The following is a 16578-nucleotide window of genomic DNA, read 5'->3' as shown; positions in this document are numbered from 1 at the left end:
ACGCATAAAACTCATGCATTTTAAAGTTTCAACAACTCACACAACAACTCACATTAAGTACACACTCACGCACATTAAACACAAAACTCATGCACCTTAAGCACAATACTCACACACCTTAAGTACAAAACTCATGCACATTACATTACACACTCACGCACATTAAGTACAAATCTCATGCACATTAAGCATAAGACTCACGCACATTAAGTACAAAACTCACGCACATTAATCAACCGCACAACCGCACGGGAAGCACTCAACCACATTGGAACCTTTCACTATATATATATAGAACAAGGATTTATTGCTTTAGAGCATAATCCCAAGAACCGAGAAGAACGAATATGAAGAAGAGTGGTTAGTACGAGTCGAGCGAAACACCCTTTCCTTAAAACCTTATTTGCTACCTCCCAAAGTGCTAGGAGCGTTGTAGCCTAGGTTTTCCAGGATAAAATGTACTACAGTTCAACGTTTGAGCACCCAAACGAGTGAACCGGGTGAACTAGAGCACGAACAGAACACATAAGACAAGAATGGAGTAGGAGCAGAGTTTTTTGAGAGAAGAAAATCTATTGTGTGTGTTGTGTCTCTTGTTTTCAAAAACCTGTTGCCCCTACAATACTCTTATATAGGAGATGGAGTACTTAATAGCATTCAATGGTGGCATTCAAAATACCTTTGTAACCCCTAAAATAGCAAGCCATTACTTGGGGTTTAAATTCAAAATTAAAATTGGAATTAATTGAAAATTAATTCCGTAACTGATGTATTTGATCCCAAAATCGAGAACGAATTTGGTTACTAAACTCGGCCTTAAAAGGCCAAATGCCATGATTCGGTCGAACCCTGCTAGTTGCTCGTAACATTCGTTCTCGTACACGAGTTCAAGCCTTCTCATGCTTAGTTTGGGATTTAATTTGCACCCCCTGCGCGCGAAAGAGAGCCTCTATGCTATACAATTCAATAAACCTTAGAAAGACTCTGGTATAAATGGTTGTGCAAATCCACTTCCCAAACCAATGTGGGACAAAGGCTCATTCTTTTTCCCTTTATTTTTCCAACTCAGTGGGTCTACTTTGAGAATCAATATCTCATTTACCCATTATCTGTTTTGATCGTACAATATATCAATCTCTTCGTCTCACTACGAAGAACCCGAATCCACTTGGACCCGATCCAAATCGAAAGTGGACGCTACTAATAATTGCACCACAAAATAGCCACCCAAAATGCCATTTTAATCTTATTTTTCCAACAATCCCTCACATGAATGAAAAATTGATTTTCAGGGTACTTTTAATCGGAAACAACTGTGTTCAACGGTCGATCCCTGCATAGGATAGGTAGGGATTACCGCACTACCTTCCCTTGTGAAGATATGTTTACTCTACTGGTTGTACGGTAGAACGCAATGTCTTTAAACCGACTGCGGTTTGTGTAGACGATGAAATATCTCACACAGGAACCTCTCAACCATGCTCTGTTCTCATGACTGTGCCCGTTTTTGTCGTGGGTCACTGTTCCTGGTTCTACAAGAGTTTCTAAAGAATTGTGCCCATCAATTCTCCTTTGAAGCGACTCTCACTCCTCTCTCACATAGGTGATTATTTTTCGAGTATCTCGCATACTCACTCATGTCAACCGACATTCGAATCATTAAAACATCAACGTGCTAGCCTCATGCGGGAGTCACTGTTATAACGAGGAGTGGTAGGGAGTCCGAGACCCCCACAATGACACGCTCCGTTCCATAATTTAGTTGTCCTATTGAACTTTGGTGCTAGCTAGGTTGGGTATCCACTATAAAACTTTTATACCAAGGGCTTTAGACTCATTCCTCATTTCAATTTCTCAACAACCCTTTGCTTACCCTCAGGTTAGCGAGTTAGCGGCCGCTACGTTGTGAGAAATTGTTTAATGGTATTATCTCTATGACTTATAAGTCTAGACTTACCATTGCACATCTAACTCTATACTTAACCAATTTTTGGCTTGACTATCGCAATGCACACAAATTGGAGGTACTAGTTTTCCCAAGTAGGAATATCCTCGAACAAATGGCTTAGCCATTCAGCCTTTCTGTGACACATGTCTAAGGCTCTTAGCTTAGATTCCGTCATGATCTTAGCTATCACAAGTCGTTTCTAGAATTTCCCTACAACCAACTGCACTAGTCTACGTAAACACGTAGCCTTACATGGACTTAGCGTCCTTTGATATCCAGTTAACGTGCTATACTTTTCAAGTACATCTAGATATCCCACGTAGTGCAGTCCAAAGTCACGAGTATACCTTAAGTATCTCATAACTCTCACTATTGCCTTTTAGTGCGTATCACTAGGGTTACTAGTATGTCTACCGAGTTCGTTAACCGCAAAGGCAATATCCGGCCTAGTACAACCCATTAGATACAGTTAAACTACCAACAATCTACTGTATTCTTCGTGAGAGATACAATCTCCGTGATTTTTGGATAGTCGTACGTTAGCATCTAACGGTGTCCAAACCACTTGATTATCATCCTTTGCAAGGATTCAATCAACATACTGAGATTGGCTCAACACGAGACCATCCGGTCTTCTCACGATTTCAATCCCAAGGATTAAATCTGTCAAACACATGCCCTTCATCTCAAATCTCAAATTTAACATGTTCCTGGTAGATTTGATCATTTGATCGTTACTACCCACACCGAATTTATCGTGTATAAACCAATAGTGATATCACCGTCTATTGTACGCATTACGTAGACATGGTTGTCACCTTTGTTTATACTAAACTCATTGGTCATCAATGCATGACCAAACCTCACATGCCAAATACTAAGGCAATTGTTTCGAACCATACAATGATATCACCAATTACACACTTTCTTTCCATAGCGCGGAACCACAAAAACCCTCAGGTCGTTCCATGTCTATTAAGAAAGCGATACATACATTTCGATGAACTTCCAAGTCTCACTAAACGGCTATGGCAAGTTTCATACTAATAGATTTCATTCTCATCACAAGAGAATATATATCGAAGTAACCGTGGCACTCGTGTTGCATGTAATCTACAATTACAAGTCCGACCATTTACTTCAATATAACCAACCTGTTTGTATCTTCTGACATGTGATCCTATTAAGATCCAAAGGTTTTACAACCAGGAGGAAGAACAACCATTTCCAAGTATGATTCTTTAAAATAGAATCTACTTCACTTTTTGAAGCCTCTTTCACATTGGTTCATCTGTAGAAGTCATAGCTTCTACATACGTTCGAGGCTCATTTTCTAACAACACTTGTCAGAAAATTCAGCTCATTTTCTAGTAAACAAGTTAGAATATGCGCATCACATTCTAGCATGTACGTCAGAAAATCTAGACCAAAGGATTTTTCAATCCTAACTCTCTTGCTACGTCTAGCTTTGAGCTCGGGTTCTCTTGCATACCCTCCAACTATAGCTACGCCAAACGTTCATTTCAACGTGCTAGGTTTCATATTGAATCTTCACAGAAATGCATATTCTAAAGAACGATGAATTTCTTGATTCAATTTATCGCATTCTTATGTACGTCCATAACATAGGACTCGTGTACTAAGAACAAAAAATGCCTTTGGCAATACACCCCCACATTTAAGGTATTAGTAGAAAAGCTTCCTACGTACCCACAACCCATAATAAGCCTTATCGAGTTTCATGCCGGTAACCTTATTTAAAAGGTACTTACTTGTCCAAAGTATTGTCTCACCCCACACACTTTGAGGTAGTCCCGAACTTATCAGCGTCTTGATATTTATGTTCGGTAGTAACATTCAATTGAGGTGAATACCGTGTCGTACGCTCGAGTACGATACCAATGCTTACGCAGAAATCACCAATACATGTTTCATGTTCACCACATCTATCGCTCGTAATCGCATTAATTCACGATTAATTTGGTTTTCTCTTTTATTCTTATAAAGAATAAACATGTGCTACCAATTAACACATCTCGTAGAAGCTAACAGATTAGCCTTTACGAATTCATTCGGTTTTGACCGAAAGGCCAAAAACACGAATCGATGCTTTCGAAATTGAAGCACGAAACAGTGCTTAGGAATGTATCACGAATCATGCTATACAAAGCACGAATCATTGCTGTCAAACTAATGCAGTAATTTCAAAGAAATATTCTATTGCTTTAAATTATAACCCACAACAACATTTGGTTGCTCAATTTATAATTCCAGTGCTACTTAACACTAAGATTATTAGCTAATTACACAATTAGCCAAACCTCCTTTCGTAATGTGCTGCAAATTAAATTGCCACATTTCGTCATTTGTCTCAAATTTAATTTCATACTAGTATAATTTGAAATTTTTTATCAAGTTAATTTTAACACAATTAACAATATCAAATCAACCAAAAATTTCGACTTGTTGAATCAAGCTTATATAATCGTACTAAGAATATTATTTAAAATATTCAACACTTGAGATGTGACGCTCACGATTACATAGCTATCCCAATTTTTGACAAATTTATTCTAGAAATCCTTATCGTTCTACGTGAACTAGAACCGAAGTCCTTTACGGGATTTCAACATGTAACACATTTGTTACATTCTGTTTCGGCCGTTAAGTCATTTTATCATTTTCCACATAATGCTTCGTAATGCTCACGCATTCTCATTGAATCATTTATATATTAAAATATCACACAAGAATATTTTAGAATATATAAAGTTCAAAACACATAAATGGAACAACTCATTTTTAAAAAATGTATCACAAGGATACTAAAACATTTATTTAAAAATAAATAAATAGGAAAATACATTGGAAACAAATTTCCTTATTCCTATCTCGTAGTAGTCCTTCAAACCTATGTGCCTTGTTCCATTTGCCAACCGTCCACTCCACGAATGGTGGTCCCTTAACGCACATCGGGGGTACTTGTTAAAGAAACCTTGGTTGTGACCTCACTCATCCAACCATCCACATTCTTTAACTAAAGCGAAGTTGTCCTCAACATTTTCACTAGGATGACGGTTCGCTTCATAGTGTTTGCTCACCTCCTCCTCATAATCATCATCAAAACTAAGCTTCTGTTTGCCTTTCCTTGGATTATGGTTGATGTCGTTGATCATACTACAATAATCATCAGACCATGTAGTGATCACGTAGTCATTGGATCCTTCGTGGCTTTTAGCCGATCCACTAAGCATCACAATATGTACCAATTACGTGCCATCAACCACTAGTTTACCGGTTCGTGAACCAAAGTTCTATGGAGCACCATCGTGGCTGCAACTCCCATGGAAACATCATTTCCAACATTGCTGCCGTCAACCAGCATCTCGGAATGTGCAATATCGTTGCCGTTCCGACCATTTTAATGTCCACCACGAGCAACATTAACGATTCCAACACTTTTGGAATCCATCGACTTGTTCAACAACAAAAATAAGGTTTTAAGACTGTGGGAAATATTGAACCAAGTCAATTTAATCACAAAATAATATTTATATATATATCTACACGAATATATATATATATATATATATATATATATATATATATATATATATATATATATATATATATATATATATATATATATATATGGAAAATTGTAATTTATGCCCCTTCGTAATATGTCAATTATCAATGTCACCCCTGAATTATTAGTGGTGTAAATGTTGCCCCTAAATTTTCAAAACAGTACATATATTTCCCCTCCCGTACCGTACGACAGGGGCAATATATGTACTGTTTTGAAAAATGAGGGACAACATTCACACTGAGGGAGAGAACTATATGTACCATTTTAAAAATTGAAGGGCAATATTTACACCACTAATAATTCAGGGGTGACATTGATAATTGACATATTACGGAGGGGCATAAATTACAATTTTTCATATATATATATATATATATATATATATATATATATATATATATATATATATATATATATATATATATATATATATATTCGTGTATATATATATATATAAATATTATTTTGATATATTATGGAGGGGCATAAATTATAATTTTTCCTCTCTCTCTCTCTCTCTCTCTCTCTCTCTCTCTCTATATATATATATATATATATATATATATATATATATATATATATATATATATATATATATATATATATATATATATATATATATATAGGGGTGATCACATGTGGTCATGTTGTTAGGTGTGGTCGTGTGGCGGAATTTCAGAATACACCAATAGTTAAGTAAGATATACACCATCAATGTCAAGAAATGCACCACAAAAAACGCACACAAATTAGGTACGCATCACCAACAACACACCATTAGGTGTGGGTAAAAACATCAAACAGTGTTCGGAAATACACCATTGGGGTTGGTGAATTATATGGTGTATTTTTTGGTTCTGTTGTGTATTTTTTGGTATTTTTTTTACATTTCATTGTGATGTGTTTCCTTTACACTGTTGGTGCATGTTGTTAACACTGTTAGTGTATTCTGAAATTTCGCCAAACGACTACACCTAACAACATGACCACATATGAGCATTATTTTATATATATATATATATATATATATATATATATATATATATATATATATATACCAACCAAAATGGAACTTATAATCCACCATATTATAATTCTAATCCACCAACTATATATATAAATATATAGAACAAGGATTTATTGCTTTAGAGCATAATCCCAAGAACCGAGAAGAACGAAGATGAAGAAGAGTGGTTAGTACGAGTCGAGCGAAACACTCTTTCCTTAAAACTTTATTTGCTACCTCCCAAAAGTGATAGGAGCGTTGTAGCCTAAGTTTCCTAGGATAAAACGTACTACGGTTCAACGTTTGAGCACCCAAATGAGTAAACACGGCGAACTAGTGCACGGACAGAACATAGAAAACAAGAATGGAGTAGGAGCAGAGTTTTTTGAGAGAAGAAAATCTATTGTCTGTGTTGTGTCTCTTGTTTGTAAAGACCTACTGCCCGTACAATCTTATCTTATCTTATCTTATCTTATCTTACTCTATATAATAACAAAAACTTTTTTACCACATCAGATTCCCGCCTAAATAATACTACATCGTTTTGGCTATATTTAATTATCTGAATGAAGTCGTTGATCAAATTTGATAGATTCACCCTCTGAAACAAGAAGTTCTGGTCCTGGAGGGATAATATCAACCACTTGACGACTATCCGATGCATCTGTTATGGTTATCTCATACCCCCCTTTTTCTTTTCGTATGATTTTGCTTACTATACCTGCTGCTGTAGCATTATAAACCGTATTGTTACTCTTGCTCCCGTCGGGATAAATCTAACCTCTTCCCCTGTTCCCGCCTACGTATATAAGATATTTTAAGAAGCGAGCATCCTTCTTAGTAGCGGGGTCCGGGGAAAGAATAGGAAAGGTGATTTCACTATATTTCTTACCGGGGACAGGGCCCACCACAAGAATATTTTTTTTATTAGGGCGATAGCTCTGAAAAGACAAATTGCCTATCTTTTCTTTCATCTCGGTAGAAAGACGATCGGGAGGGGCTAATTCAAAACCCTCCGGTAAAATCAGAACAGCCCCCACATTCAAACCCCCTTTTTTACCATTAGAAAGAACTTGTTTCAGTTGCATATCATAAGGGATTCGAACAACTGCTTCACCATTACTGTTTGATCACTATTTATGCGACTTTCAATGTGTCTATTAATTGTTCACATTCATGGAAAGTGAAAACAAGTGAAAATTATTTATTGGAATCCGTACGTTCGTTAGAGCATCCACACTAGTAGTTATTTATGAGTTATTTCTACATGAATCCTCTCCACCCAAAGTTAATAGTTGATGTGGGGAGGAGTTATTTCAAAAATATTTCTGCTAGAAAGTATGATATATTTGTGGGCTCAATAAGTAAGAGAAATAATTAAAATATAGTGGGTTAAATGATGAGTCCATAAAAAATTGAGAAATAACTCAAAACTGATGTGAAGGAGGATTTTTTGTGATTGAATGAGATGGTGTAGATGAGGTGAATGCTGAGACCACAAATGACTGAGAAATAACCTCAAAAGTGATAAGGATGCTCTATCATATTTCAAAATAAAAAACCGCGTTTCCGGATGAATACCCACTGTCCGGGTGGTCTCTTAAAAAAAAAAAAAAAACATTTTCCGATGAATACCCACGGTCTCACAGATTAATTGTGGCTGATGGTCTCTTCAATCTCTTTGAAAATGTATTATAAATAGTAGTGTAATCAAACATTCAATACCACAAATGAGGCTTTAAAATTTACTCTGCAGAATCTACGGAAATAAAATGCTCTCACAGTCACTTCCTGCCTCTCCACACTAAGAGAGCAATTAGAGTCGCAACAAGCAAGAGTAAGGAATGTCTTTTCCTCTTTTCCATGAGGAAAAAGTAAGATGAATATTTGTATTTTCTCTGCACAAGTCATTCTGATCTGCAGGTTTTGTTACTTCAACTGCCTCCTGCCCAACCAAAAAAATAACCCAAACATAGTATTTATAAACACAATCATAGATATATCATCAAATCTATTGTAGACTTTATCAAATATTATCTGCATGTATATTACAATTCTATAAATTTGTTAAATCACAAACCTTAGAGTTAAAATACTGCGATGTGTAAAATTTAGAGGAAGTAACACTGACTAAATCATAATCAATTAGCAATCCCTATATAAAATAGAAAATAAAAAATTGTTATACAGAACAGAAATAAGTATACGAATGGAAAAATCTACTTATCTTTTTTGTATCTATCACATTTGATGACTCTTGCATTGACAAAGATGGTGTAGCCCAGTTCTGGACGGTGTAATTTACAAAATTTGGTAACCCAACAGGGTAGCTCAAGTGGCAAATGAGCTCTCTTTGTGGGGGAGAATTCTGGGATAATCCAGGTTCGATTCCCACAAGTGATAATTCCCTTTGGGGCAGCTTCTGTGCCTCTCGGAGCAAACCGGGTTGACCTAGACCGTTAAGGGTGTTGCTATTTACACCCCCTTTGACTAAAATGAGGTATAAAGCACATTGAAAATGTAAAAAGGTAGTAAATTATAATAAATATATGGGTGGTGCAAATAGCCTAATGGGTGGTCAAAATGCTATTTGCACCACCCTATTAAATCTACATTTATGAGGTCAAAATTTAATTATTATTAAAAAAAAAAAAAAAAAACGAAGCAGCACCATAGCCTTCTCCGGTGAGAAGGCGACGGACTGCCTTCTCACCGGAGAAGGCAACTGGGCTGCCTTCTCCGGTGAGAAGGCAGCCCAGTGGGTCGCCTTCTCGCCGGAGAAGGCAACCCACACAGTGGGCTGCCTTCTCCGGCGAGAAGGCGACCCACTGTGTGGGCTGCCTTCTTGCCGGAGAAGGCAGCCCACTATGTGGGTTGCCTTCTCCGGCGAGAAGGCAGCCCACTGTGTGGGTTGCCTTCTCGCCAGAGAAGACAACTCATTTGCCTTCTCCGGTGAGAAGGCAGTCCATCGCCTTCTCACCGGAGAAGGTGACGGGGTGAAGGTTTTTTTTTTTTTTTTTTTTTTTTTAATTAAAAAAAAAGGAAAAATAAATAATAATTTTTGACCATATTTAATGCTGGCATTTACACCACCTATAAAGCTATTTGACCTACTAAGTAGGTGGTGCAAATAGTAAAATAGGTGGTGTAAATAGAATAACCTAAATGGACAGAGAAAGACCCGGACCACAATGTGTGGTTGGCACCAAAAAAAATTTACAAAATTTGGTCATACAAGGCATAGATTTGTCCTCGGTCAAACGATTTTTCATATCGGCATCAGGAGTGGAAATGAAAACAACAACGGCCAAAAACTACGAGGAGTATATATAAACGGCTTTTTAGCCGTCTGTCTTGGACGTTCCAAGGATTTAAATTGGCTATGTCGCTTTTGTTGTTTCGCGTAGACAGTGAAGGAAGAGCGCAGCATAGGGGAAATGTTAGAGAGAATGACAAGCGAAGCGGAGAAGAAAGAAGCGCAATCGTTAGCAAGGAATACATTAGGTTTTGTGTTTCAGGCATTATAATTGGGTTAATGCGCTTTAATTTTGGTTTTGGGTTGAAGGTTTTCTGAGTTATATTTGTTATATTATTACCTTTGTTATGGGCTTAGCAATCTGGAATTTTTAATTTGTTTATTGAAATTAACTATTTCATATTTAGATTTAATTTATATACATTGTACGTATATAGTTTTAATTAATCATTATGTATATAGTTTTAAATTTTGATTTTAATTGTTTTTATTACGGAGTAATATATATGACAAGTGCATGTGTTATATTATTTCTACTATATCTACTATCTACTATATCTACTATACTAATAAGAGCCCAAGAGAGTTAGGTCTATAATGGGTAGAAAAAATGGCGGTCACAGATTTTAATCAAATGAATGGCTCAGATTGATCATATTTTAGTTTTTCCTTAAGATTTCCTAATTTATACTTAATGAATATGATTATCCGTTAACTTTTCCGTTAAATATTATCTTTTCCGTTAATTTTTGTTAGTTCACCGTTAACTTACTCATTGATTTCAATAAGAAAGGTCTTAAGTTCGAACCCCATCCCAATCAAAGTTGACATAATTAGTACTCTATTTTACTCTTATTAAATTAAATAATAATGATTTAGTAGCTACAATAAAAAATAATACATATGCATGTTTTTAATTTAGAATTATTTGTCTACAATGTCTTTATTCAAAAAAAGTTATTCATTATCAATAAATTAAATAAGAGAAATAAGAGAAATAATTCCATTAGTTATATTGTCTTTAATTTTCTCCAATATAAAAATTCTTTACATTCAAATTCATCAATTGATGACTAGGACTATGTGGTCCAATGGTATCCGGGTTGAACTTCCATTTGGAAGGTTGTGAGTTCAAGCCTCAGTGGAGGCGTTATTAGCTCTTTGTGTTTCAGTAGGTTGAGAAAGTATATGAACAGATACTACAATGTAATAGAGCTAGTAGCATTCAAAAAAAAAAAAAAATCATCAATTGATTATATTCACTACATTGTCCATACAATGTCATTATTAAAAAAAAATAGTCATTATCAATAAATTAATTAAAAGAAAAATTTTATTAGTTATATTGTCTTTATTTTTCTCCAATGTAAAAATTCTTTACGTTAAAATTCATCAATTGATTATATTCACTACATTGTCTATTATCTTGTTTATGCACTATTTTTTTAATTAAATATCAAAGTTATAATACAAAACAATGCTATATATTTATTTACCAAGTATTTTATTAATACCATGAAAATATTTAAAAATATATAATTAATAAACCCTCAAATAGTTAATAAACCCTCAAATAGTTAATACAAGGTACCGATCGACATGAATCCATCGGATGTCAACCTTGGCTTTGTGGATTTCTGGGTTCAGGTACACGATTTGCCTTCAGTGTTTGCCTCTGCAGATTTCATATCCCGCATCGGTAACTACATTGGCTCCTTCAAAGCGGCTGATCCATACAACTTTGGGAGTAATTGGCGTAGCTTTTTCCGAATTCGGGTTCGGATTGACGTTCTGCAACCTCTGAAACGCAGAATGCGTCTAATCCGCAAGGATGGATCGGTGCACTGGGTAAACTTCAAATATGAACGCCTCGGCACATTTTGCTTCTGTTGCGGGGTGTTGGGGCATGCCGAAAAGTACTGCAAAAAAGCCTATGATGAGGGGCTGGAACCGGATGCTTATCCCTACGGAGCATGGATGCGAGTCGGAGCTCGACGCCAGGTGCGGCCAATCGATGCGAAATGGTTACTGCAAGATCTCCCGAATATTGCCGCCGGCGCCAACCCAGCCTTCGAGCTCGGTTATTCAGGAAGTGGCGACGATGGAAGCTGCGAGTGGCTTGCACGGCGATCTGAAGCGACGAAGGGAGGGTAACGAGGAAGGGGATGTAGTCATGATCGATCACTTAAAAAACTCGAGTACGGCGGGTCTGGCAGTCCAGGCTCGCCCCACGCAATGAACATCTTGAGCTGGAACTGCCGGGGGTTGGGGGGTGACCAGACAGTTCAGGAATTGCTGGGTCTCGTATCCAGCCAGCAACCCAGCTTCGTTTTCCTTATGGAAACGAAAGCTATGAAGACACATGTGGAACGAATAAAACTACGCATGGGATTTGAAGGCCTGCTATGCGTGGAACGAAATGGCATGGGAGGTGGCTTAGCTCTGTTTTGGAGGGATGCGGCTATGGCCACATTACTCTCTTATTCTGCAAATCACATCGATGTAAGTATTTCTTTACCGGAGACTCCAGAATGGAACCTAACTTGTTTCTACGGGGAATCGGACCAAAATAGACGACAAGAATCTTGGGACCTCCTTCGCGAGCTCAGAGATCGATCAATTCTGCCATGGGTCACCATAGGAGACTTTAACGATATCACATGCCAGTCAGAGAAACGGGGGCCTCATTCTCAACCCACGAATCTCATTGAGGGTTTTAATGATGCGCTTATGGATTGTCAGTTATTTGATTTGGGCATGGAGGGAAGTCGGTTCACCTGGGAAAAAGGGCGCGGTACAGATGCATGGGTCGAAGAACGCCTCGACAGAGCAGTGGCTACTCACGCATGGATCGACATTTATGATTCGGCTATTGTTCGCAACTTACTCACAATGGAATCTGATCACAACGCCATCCTTCTTGATGTGGAATCGAGAACCTTCCGTCGGGCGAAGAAACGGTTTAGATTTGAATCTGCTTGGTTACAAGATGAGGGTTATCACAAGGCAGTGGATCAAGTATGGCGATCAACTTTGGGAATGAATTTTCAAGAGCGGATCACGGAGTGTGGTCGTTATCTGGGCAAATGGGGGGATGATTATTTTCGGCGCAATGGTAAACAAATCAAATTCCTTGGAGCAGATTGGAAAAATTGAGAGACTCGCGGCAACAACAGGACGTGGCAGATTATATTGAAGCTGAGGGGACACTACAGGGGTTGCTACGACAAGAAGAAGTCTACTGGAAGCAACGGGCGAAACAACTTTGGCTCAAGCACGGAGACCTTAATACGAAATATTTCCACAAGTCGGCCTCAGCCAGACGTCGCAGGAACCATTTACACTGCATTAAGAACCCTGAGGGTCAGTGGCTTGATGGCACGGACTTAAATGGTGAAGTGATGCGTTATTATTCAGACATTTTTCAGTCTACAGGCATCAATGCTGACATTTTTAACCACGTCCCGAGTCGAGTCTCACCTGAGATGAACGCTACACTAGTGCTGCCCTTTACCATCATGGAAATTAAAGAAGCTTTGTTTTCAATGGCACCGGAAAAGGCGCCGGGTCCAGACGGTATGTCACCCGCTTTCTATCAGCATTTCTGGCCTATTTTGGGTCATGATTTGTTTATTTTTATCACTCACTGTTTGTTGGATCGAACACTACCACCGGGTCTGAATGACTCGAACATTGTCCTTATCCCAAAGAAAAAGTGCCCCGAGAAAGTCTCTGATCTTCGTCCAATCGCCCTTTGCACTGTAGTGTACAAGGTTCTTGCCAAAGCTTTAGCAAATCGTATGAAAAGCTTACTTCACAGCGTGGTGTCGGAGTCGCAAAGTGCTTTTGTCCCTGACCGTCTACTGACTGATAATATTATTGTTGCCGGGGAGGTGGGTCACTATCTGAAGAGGAAGACCAGTGGGGCTATGGGTTGGACCGCGTTGAAACTCGATATGGCCAAGGCCTACGATCGAATGGAATGGAGATTCCTGGAAGGTATGCTCACGGCATTGGGTTTTGACAGAAATTGGACTCACCTACTCATGATGGGAGTCAAATCAGTGGTCTATAATATCCAGGTAAATGGCGAGATTGTGAGTACTATTTCCCCAACACGTGGCATTCGGCAGGGAGATCCCATATCTCCATATCTGTTCATCCTTTGTGCTGAGGGACTGTCTGTGTTGTTGCAACAGGCTGAGAGGCAAGGTGACATTCATGGTATTCGTATTGCTCGGGGAGCGCCGGCGGTGACACATTTGTTCTTCGCCGACGATAGTCTTCTATTCTTCAGGGCCACGAGTACGGAAGCTCAGACAATCAGGAACTGCCTCGACACCTACAGTGCTGCATCAGGCCAGGTAATCAATTATGAAAAATCAAGTATTCTTTTCAGCGTCAATACCACTCCGGAAGCCCGTTCTAGTGTGACGGAGTTTGTGGCAGTTCGAGAATGCAATGATTTGGGGCGTTACCTAGGTCTACCTTCGATCTTGGGTCGTAACAAGTCGGCTACTTTCTGCTATATTGAACAGAGAATTCGGGAGCGGATTGGAGGTTGGCAACAAAGGTTGCTGTCACGGGTAGGCAAAGAAGTTCTATTGAAGAGCATTGCCCAAGCCTTACCCATATTCACAATGTCGGTGTTCTACTTACCGCAACGGCTTTGTGATACTTTGGAACGCTTATTCAACCGCTTCTGGTGGGGTGGTGGAGGCGGGTCGACCAGTAGGGGTATCCACTGGCTTAGCTGGCCCCAACTTTGCTTACCGAAGGCCAAGGGAGGCCTTGGATTCAAACGACTACACGAGTTCAATATTGCTCTGCTTGCAAAGCAGGGGTGGCGCCTATTGATCTATCCGAACTCGCTGGTAAGTCTTCTCTTACGTGCAAAATACTATCCCAATGATTCCTTTTTGAACGCTCAAATGGGCCACAACCCGAGTTACCTGTGGAGGAGTATAATGGCGGGCCAAGATTTGCTCAAGCAGGGTGCCGCAAGACGCATTGGCAATGGTGAGGGATCGAAGATTTGGGAATGGCCGTGGCTTGCCAATACGGTACAACCCCGTCTGACTACGCCATGCATCGATTATTTGAGGGATGCGCCAGTCGCAAGTCTGCTTACGCCTCAGGGCACATGGGACGTAGCTGTTCTCCATGATCTCTTTAGTCCGGAAGATATGCCTCGGATTCTAGCCACTCCTCTATCTCCCACGCTACCGGATTCTTGACGGTGGCTTGGTGACACGAGGGGCACGTACACAGCCCGACACGGCTACAAATTGTTGACGGATAGCGATACATTAGATGGCTGGAACGACAGGTTCACGGCATGGGACCGGCTGTGGAAGCTACCCGTTACTCCGAAAGTGAAGAACCTTCTATGGCGTTGCATTAGGGGCATCGTTCCAGTGAAGGAAGTCCTAAAGCAACGACATGTGTGGGTTTGCGGGGGGTGTGCGCACTGCGGGTACCAGGCGGAAACGGCGGAGCATGTGTTTTGCGAATGCATGGTAGCGACGCGTCTCTGGGAGAATGTTAATGTTCTACGGGGCGGCTCTATTTTGGAGTTCTTGGACGCACTCATTAAGAGCGCACCAACACATCAGATCATTCGCGCATCAGCCATTTTCTGGGTTCTGTGGAAGGCTAGGAATGATAAAATCTGGCGAGACACTTCTATTTCATCCGAGTCATTACTAATCCAGGTACACTCTCTACAGGCTCTTTGGTCCTCTATCATGCGAACACCTGGGGAGGCATCATCTTCTACAGCATCTAGCGCTATCTGGACTCCACCGCCAGCTAATTGGCTGAAATGTAATGTGGATGCAGCTCTCTTCGCTACTGGGGCAGGCTTTGGAGCCGTGGTTCGTAATCAGGATGGTAACTTCGTGGCGGCCAAAGGTGGCAGGCTTGGAAGTATTCAAGATCCGTTACTAGCTGAGGCCTTGGCGATTGCACAAGCGCTGGATTGGTTACAAAGTATAGGTCTTAATAATATCAATTTAGAGACCGATTGTTTATTGTTTATTTCAGCTTTTAATTCTGGTCATTCTGATTTTTCGTATGTTGGGTCAATTGTAAAGCAATGTTTTCAAATTGCTAATGACATTGGGACCGTTCAGGTTCGCCATGTCAGGAGGTCATCGAATCATGTAGCTCACGTTCTTGCGCGGGCAACAGATTCTTCGTCTGTCCTAGGGTCGTGGTTGGTTAACCCGCCTTCGTGTATTGCCGCTCTTCTGAGCTATTAATGAATTGTTTTCTTTGGTTTTCAAAAAAAAAAATTAAATAAGAGAAATAATTCCATTAGTTATATTGTCTTTAATTTTCTCCAATATAAAAATTCTTTACATTCAAATTCATCAATTGATTATATTCACTACATTGTCCATACAATGTCATTATTAAAAAAAAATAGTCATTATCAATAAATTAATTAAAAGAAAAATTTTATTAGTTATATTGTCTTTATTTTTCTCCAATGTAAAAATTCTTTACGTTAAAATTCATCAATTGATTATATTCACTACATTGTCTATTATCTTTTTTGTGCACTATTTTTTTTAATTAAATATCAAAGTTATAATACAAAAAAATGCTATATATTTATTTACCAAGTATTTTATTAATACCATGAAAATATTTAAAAATATATAATTAATAAACCCAATCATATTAACTATTTGAGGGATTTGTAGACAAAGAGAGTATTCAAATCACACAACAAATTGAAGTGACAACTATCTCGCAATGTCCTTGTTTGA

The 16578-nt window shown here is 38.8% G+C and overlaps 1 protein-coding gene across 1 annotated transcript; it reads left to right on the top strand.

Annotated features, from left to right (window-relative positions):
• The first annotated feature begins 15318 nt into the window (after window positions 1–15318).
• Window positions 15319–16065, top strand: LOC109163789. Its single transcript, XM_019312494.1, has one exon. It carries the CDS (start codon window positions 15319–15321, stop codon window positions 16063–16065), a length of 747 nt encoding a protein of 248 aa, XP_019168039.1.
• The last annotated feature ends 513 nt before the right edge of the window (window positions 16066–16578 follow it).

The sequence above is a fragment of the Ipomoea nil genome, unplaced genomic scaffold (assembly GCF_001879475.1).
Source record: "Ipomoea nil cultivar Tokyo-kokei standard unplaced genomic scaffold, Asagao_1.1 scaffold3043, whole genome shotgun sequence".
In the NCBI taxonomy this organism is placed as follows: Eukaryota; Viridiplantae; Streptophyta; class Magnoliopsida; order Solanales; family Convolvulaceae; genus Ipomoea; species Ipomoea nil.
The sequence above is the reverse complement of the archived record's forward strand: the minus strand, read 5'-3'. Positions and strand labels throughout refer to the sequence as shown.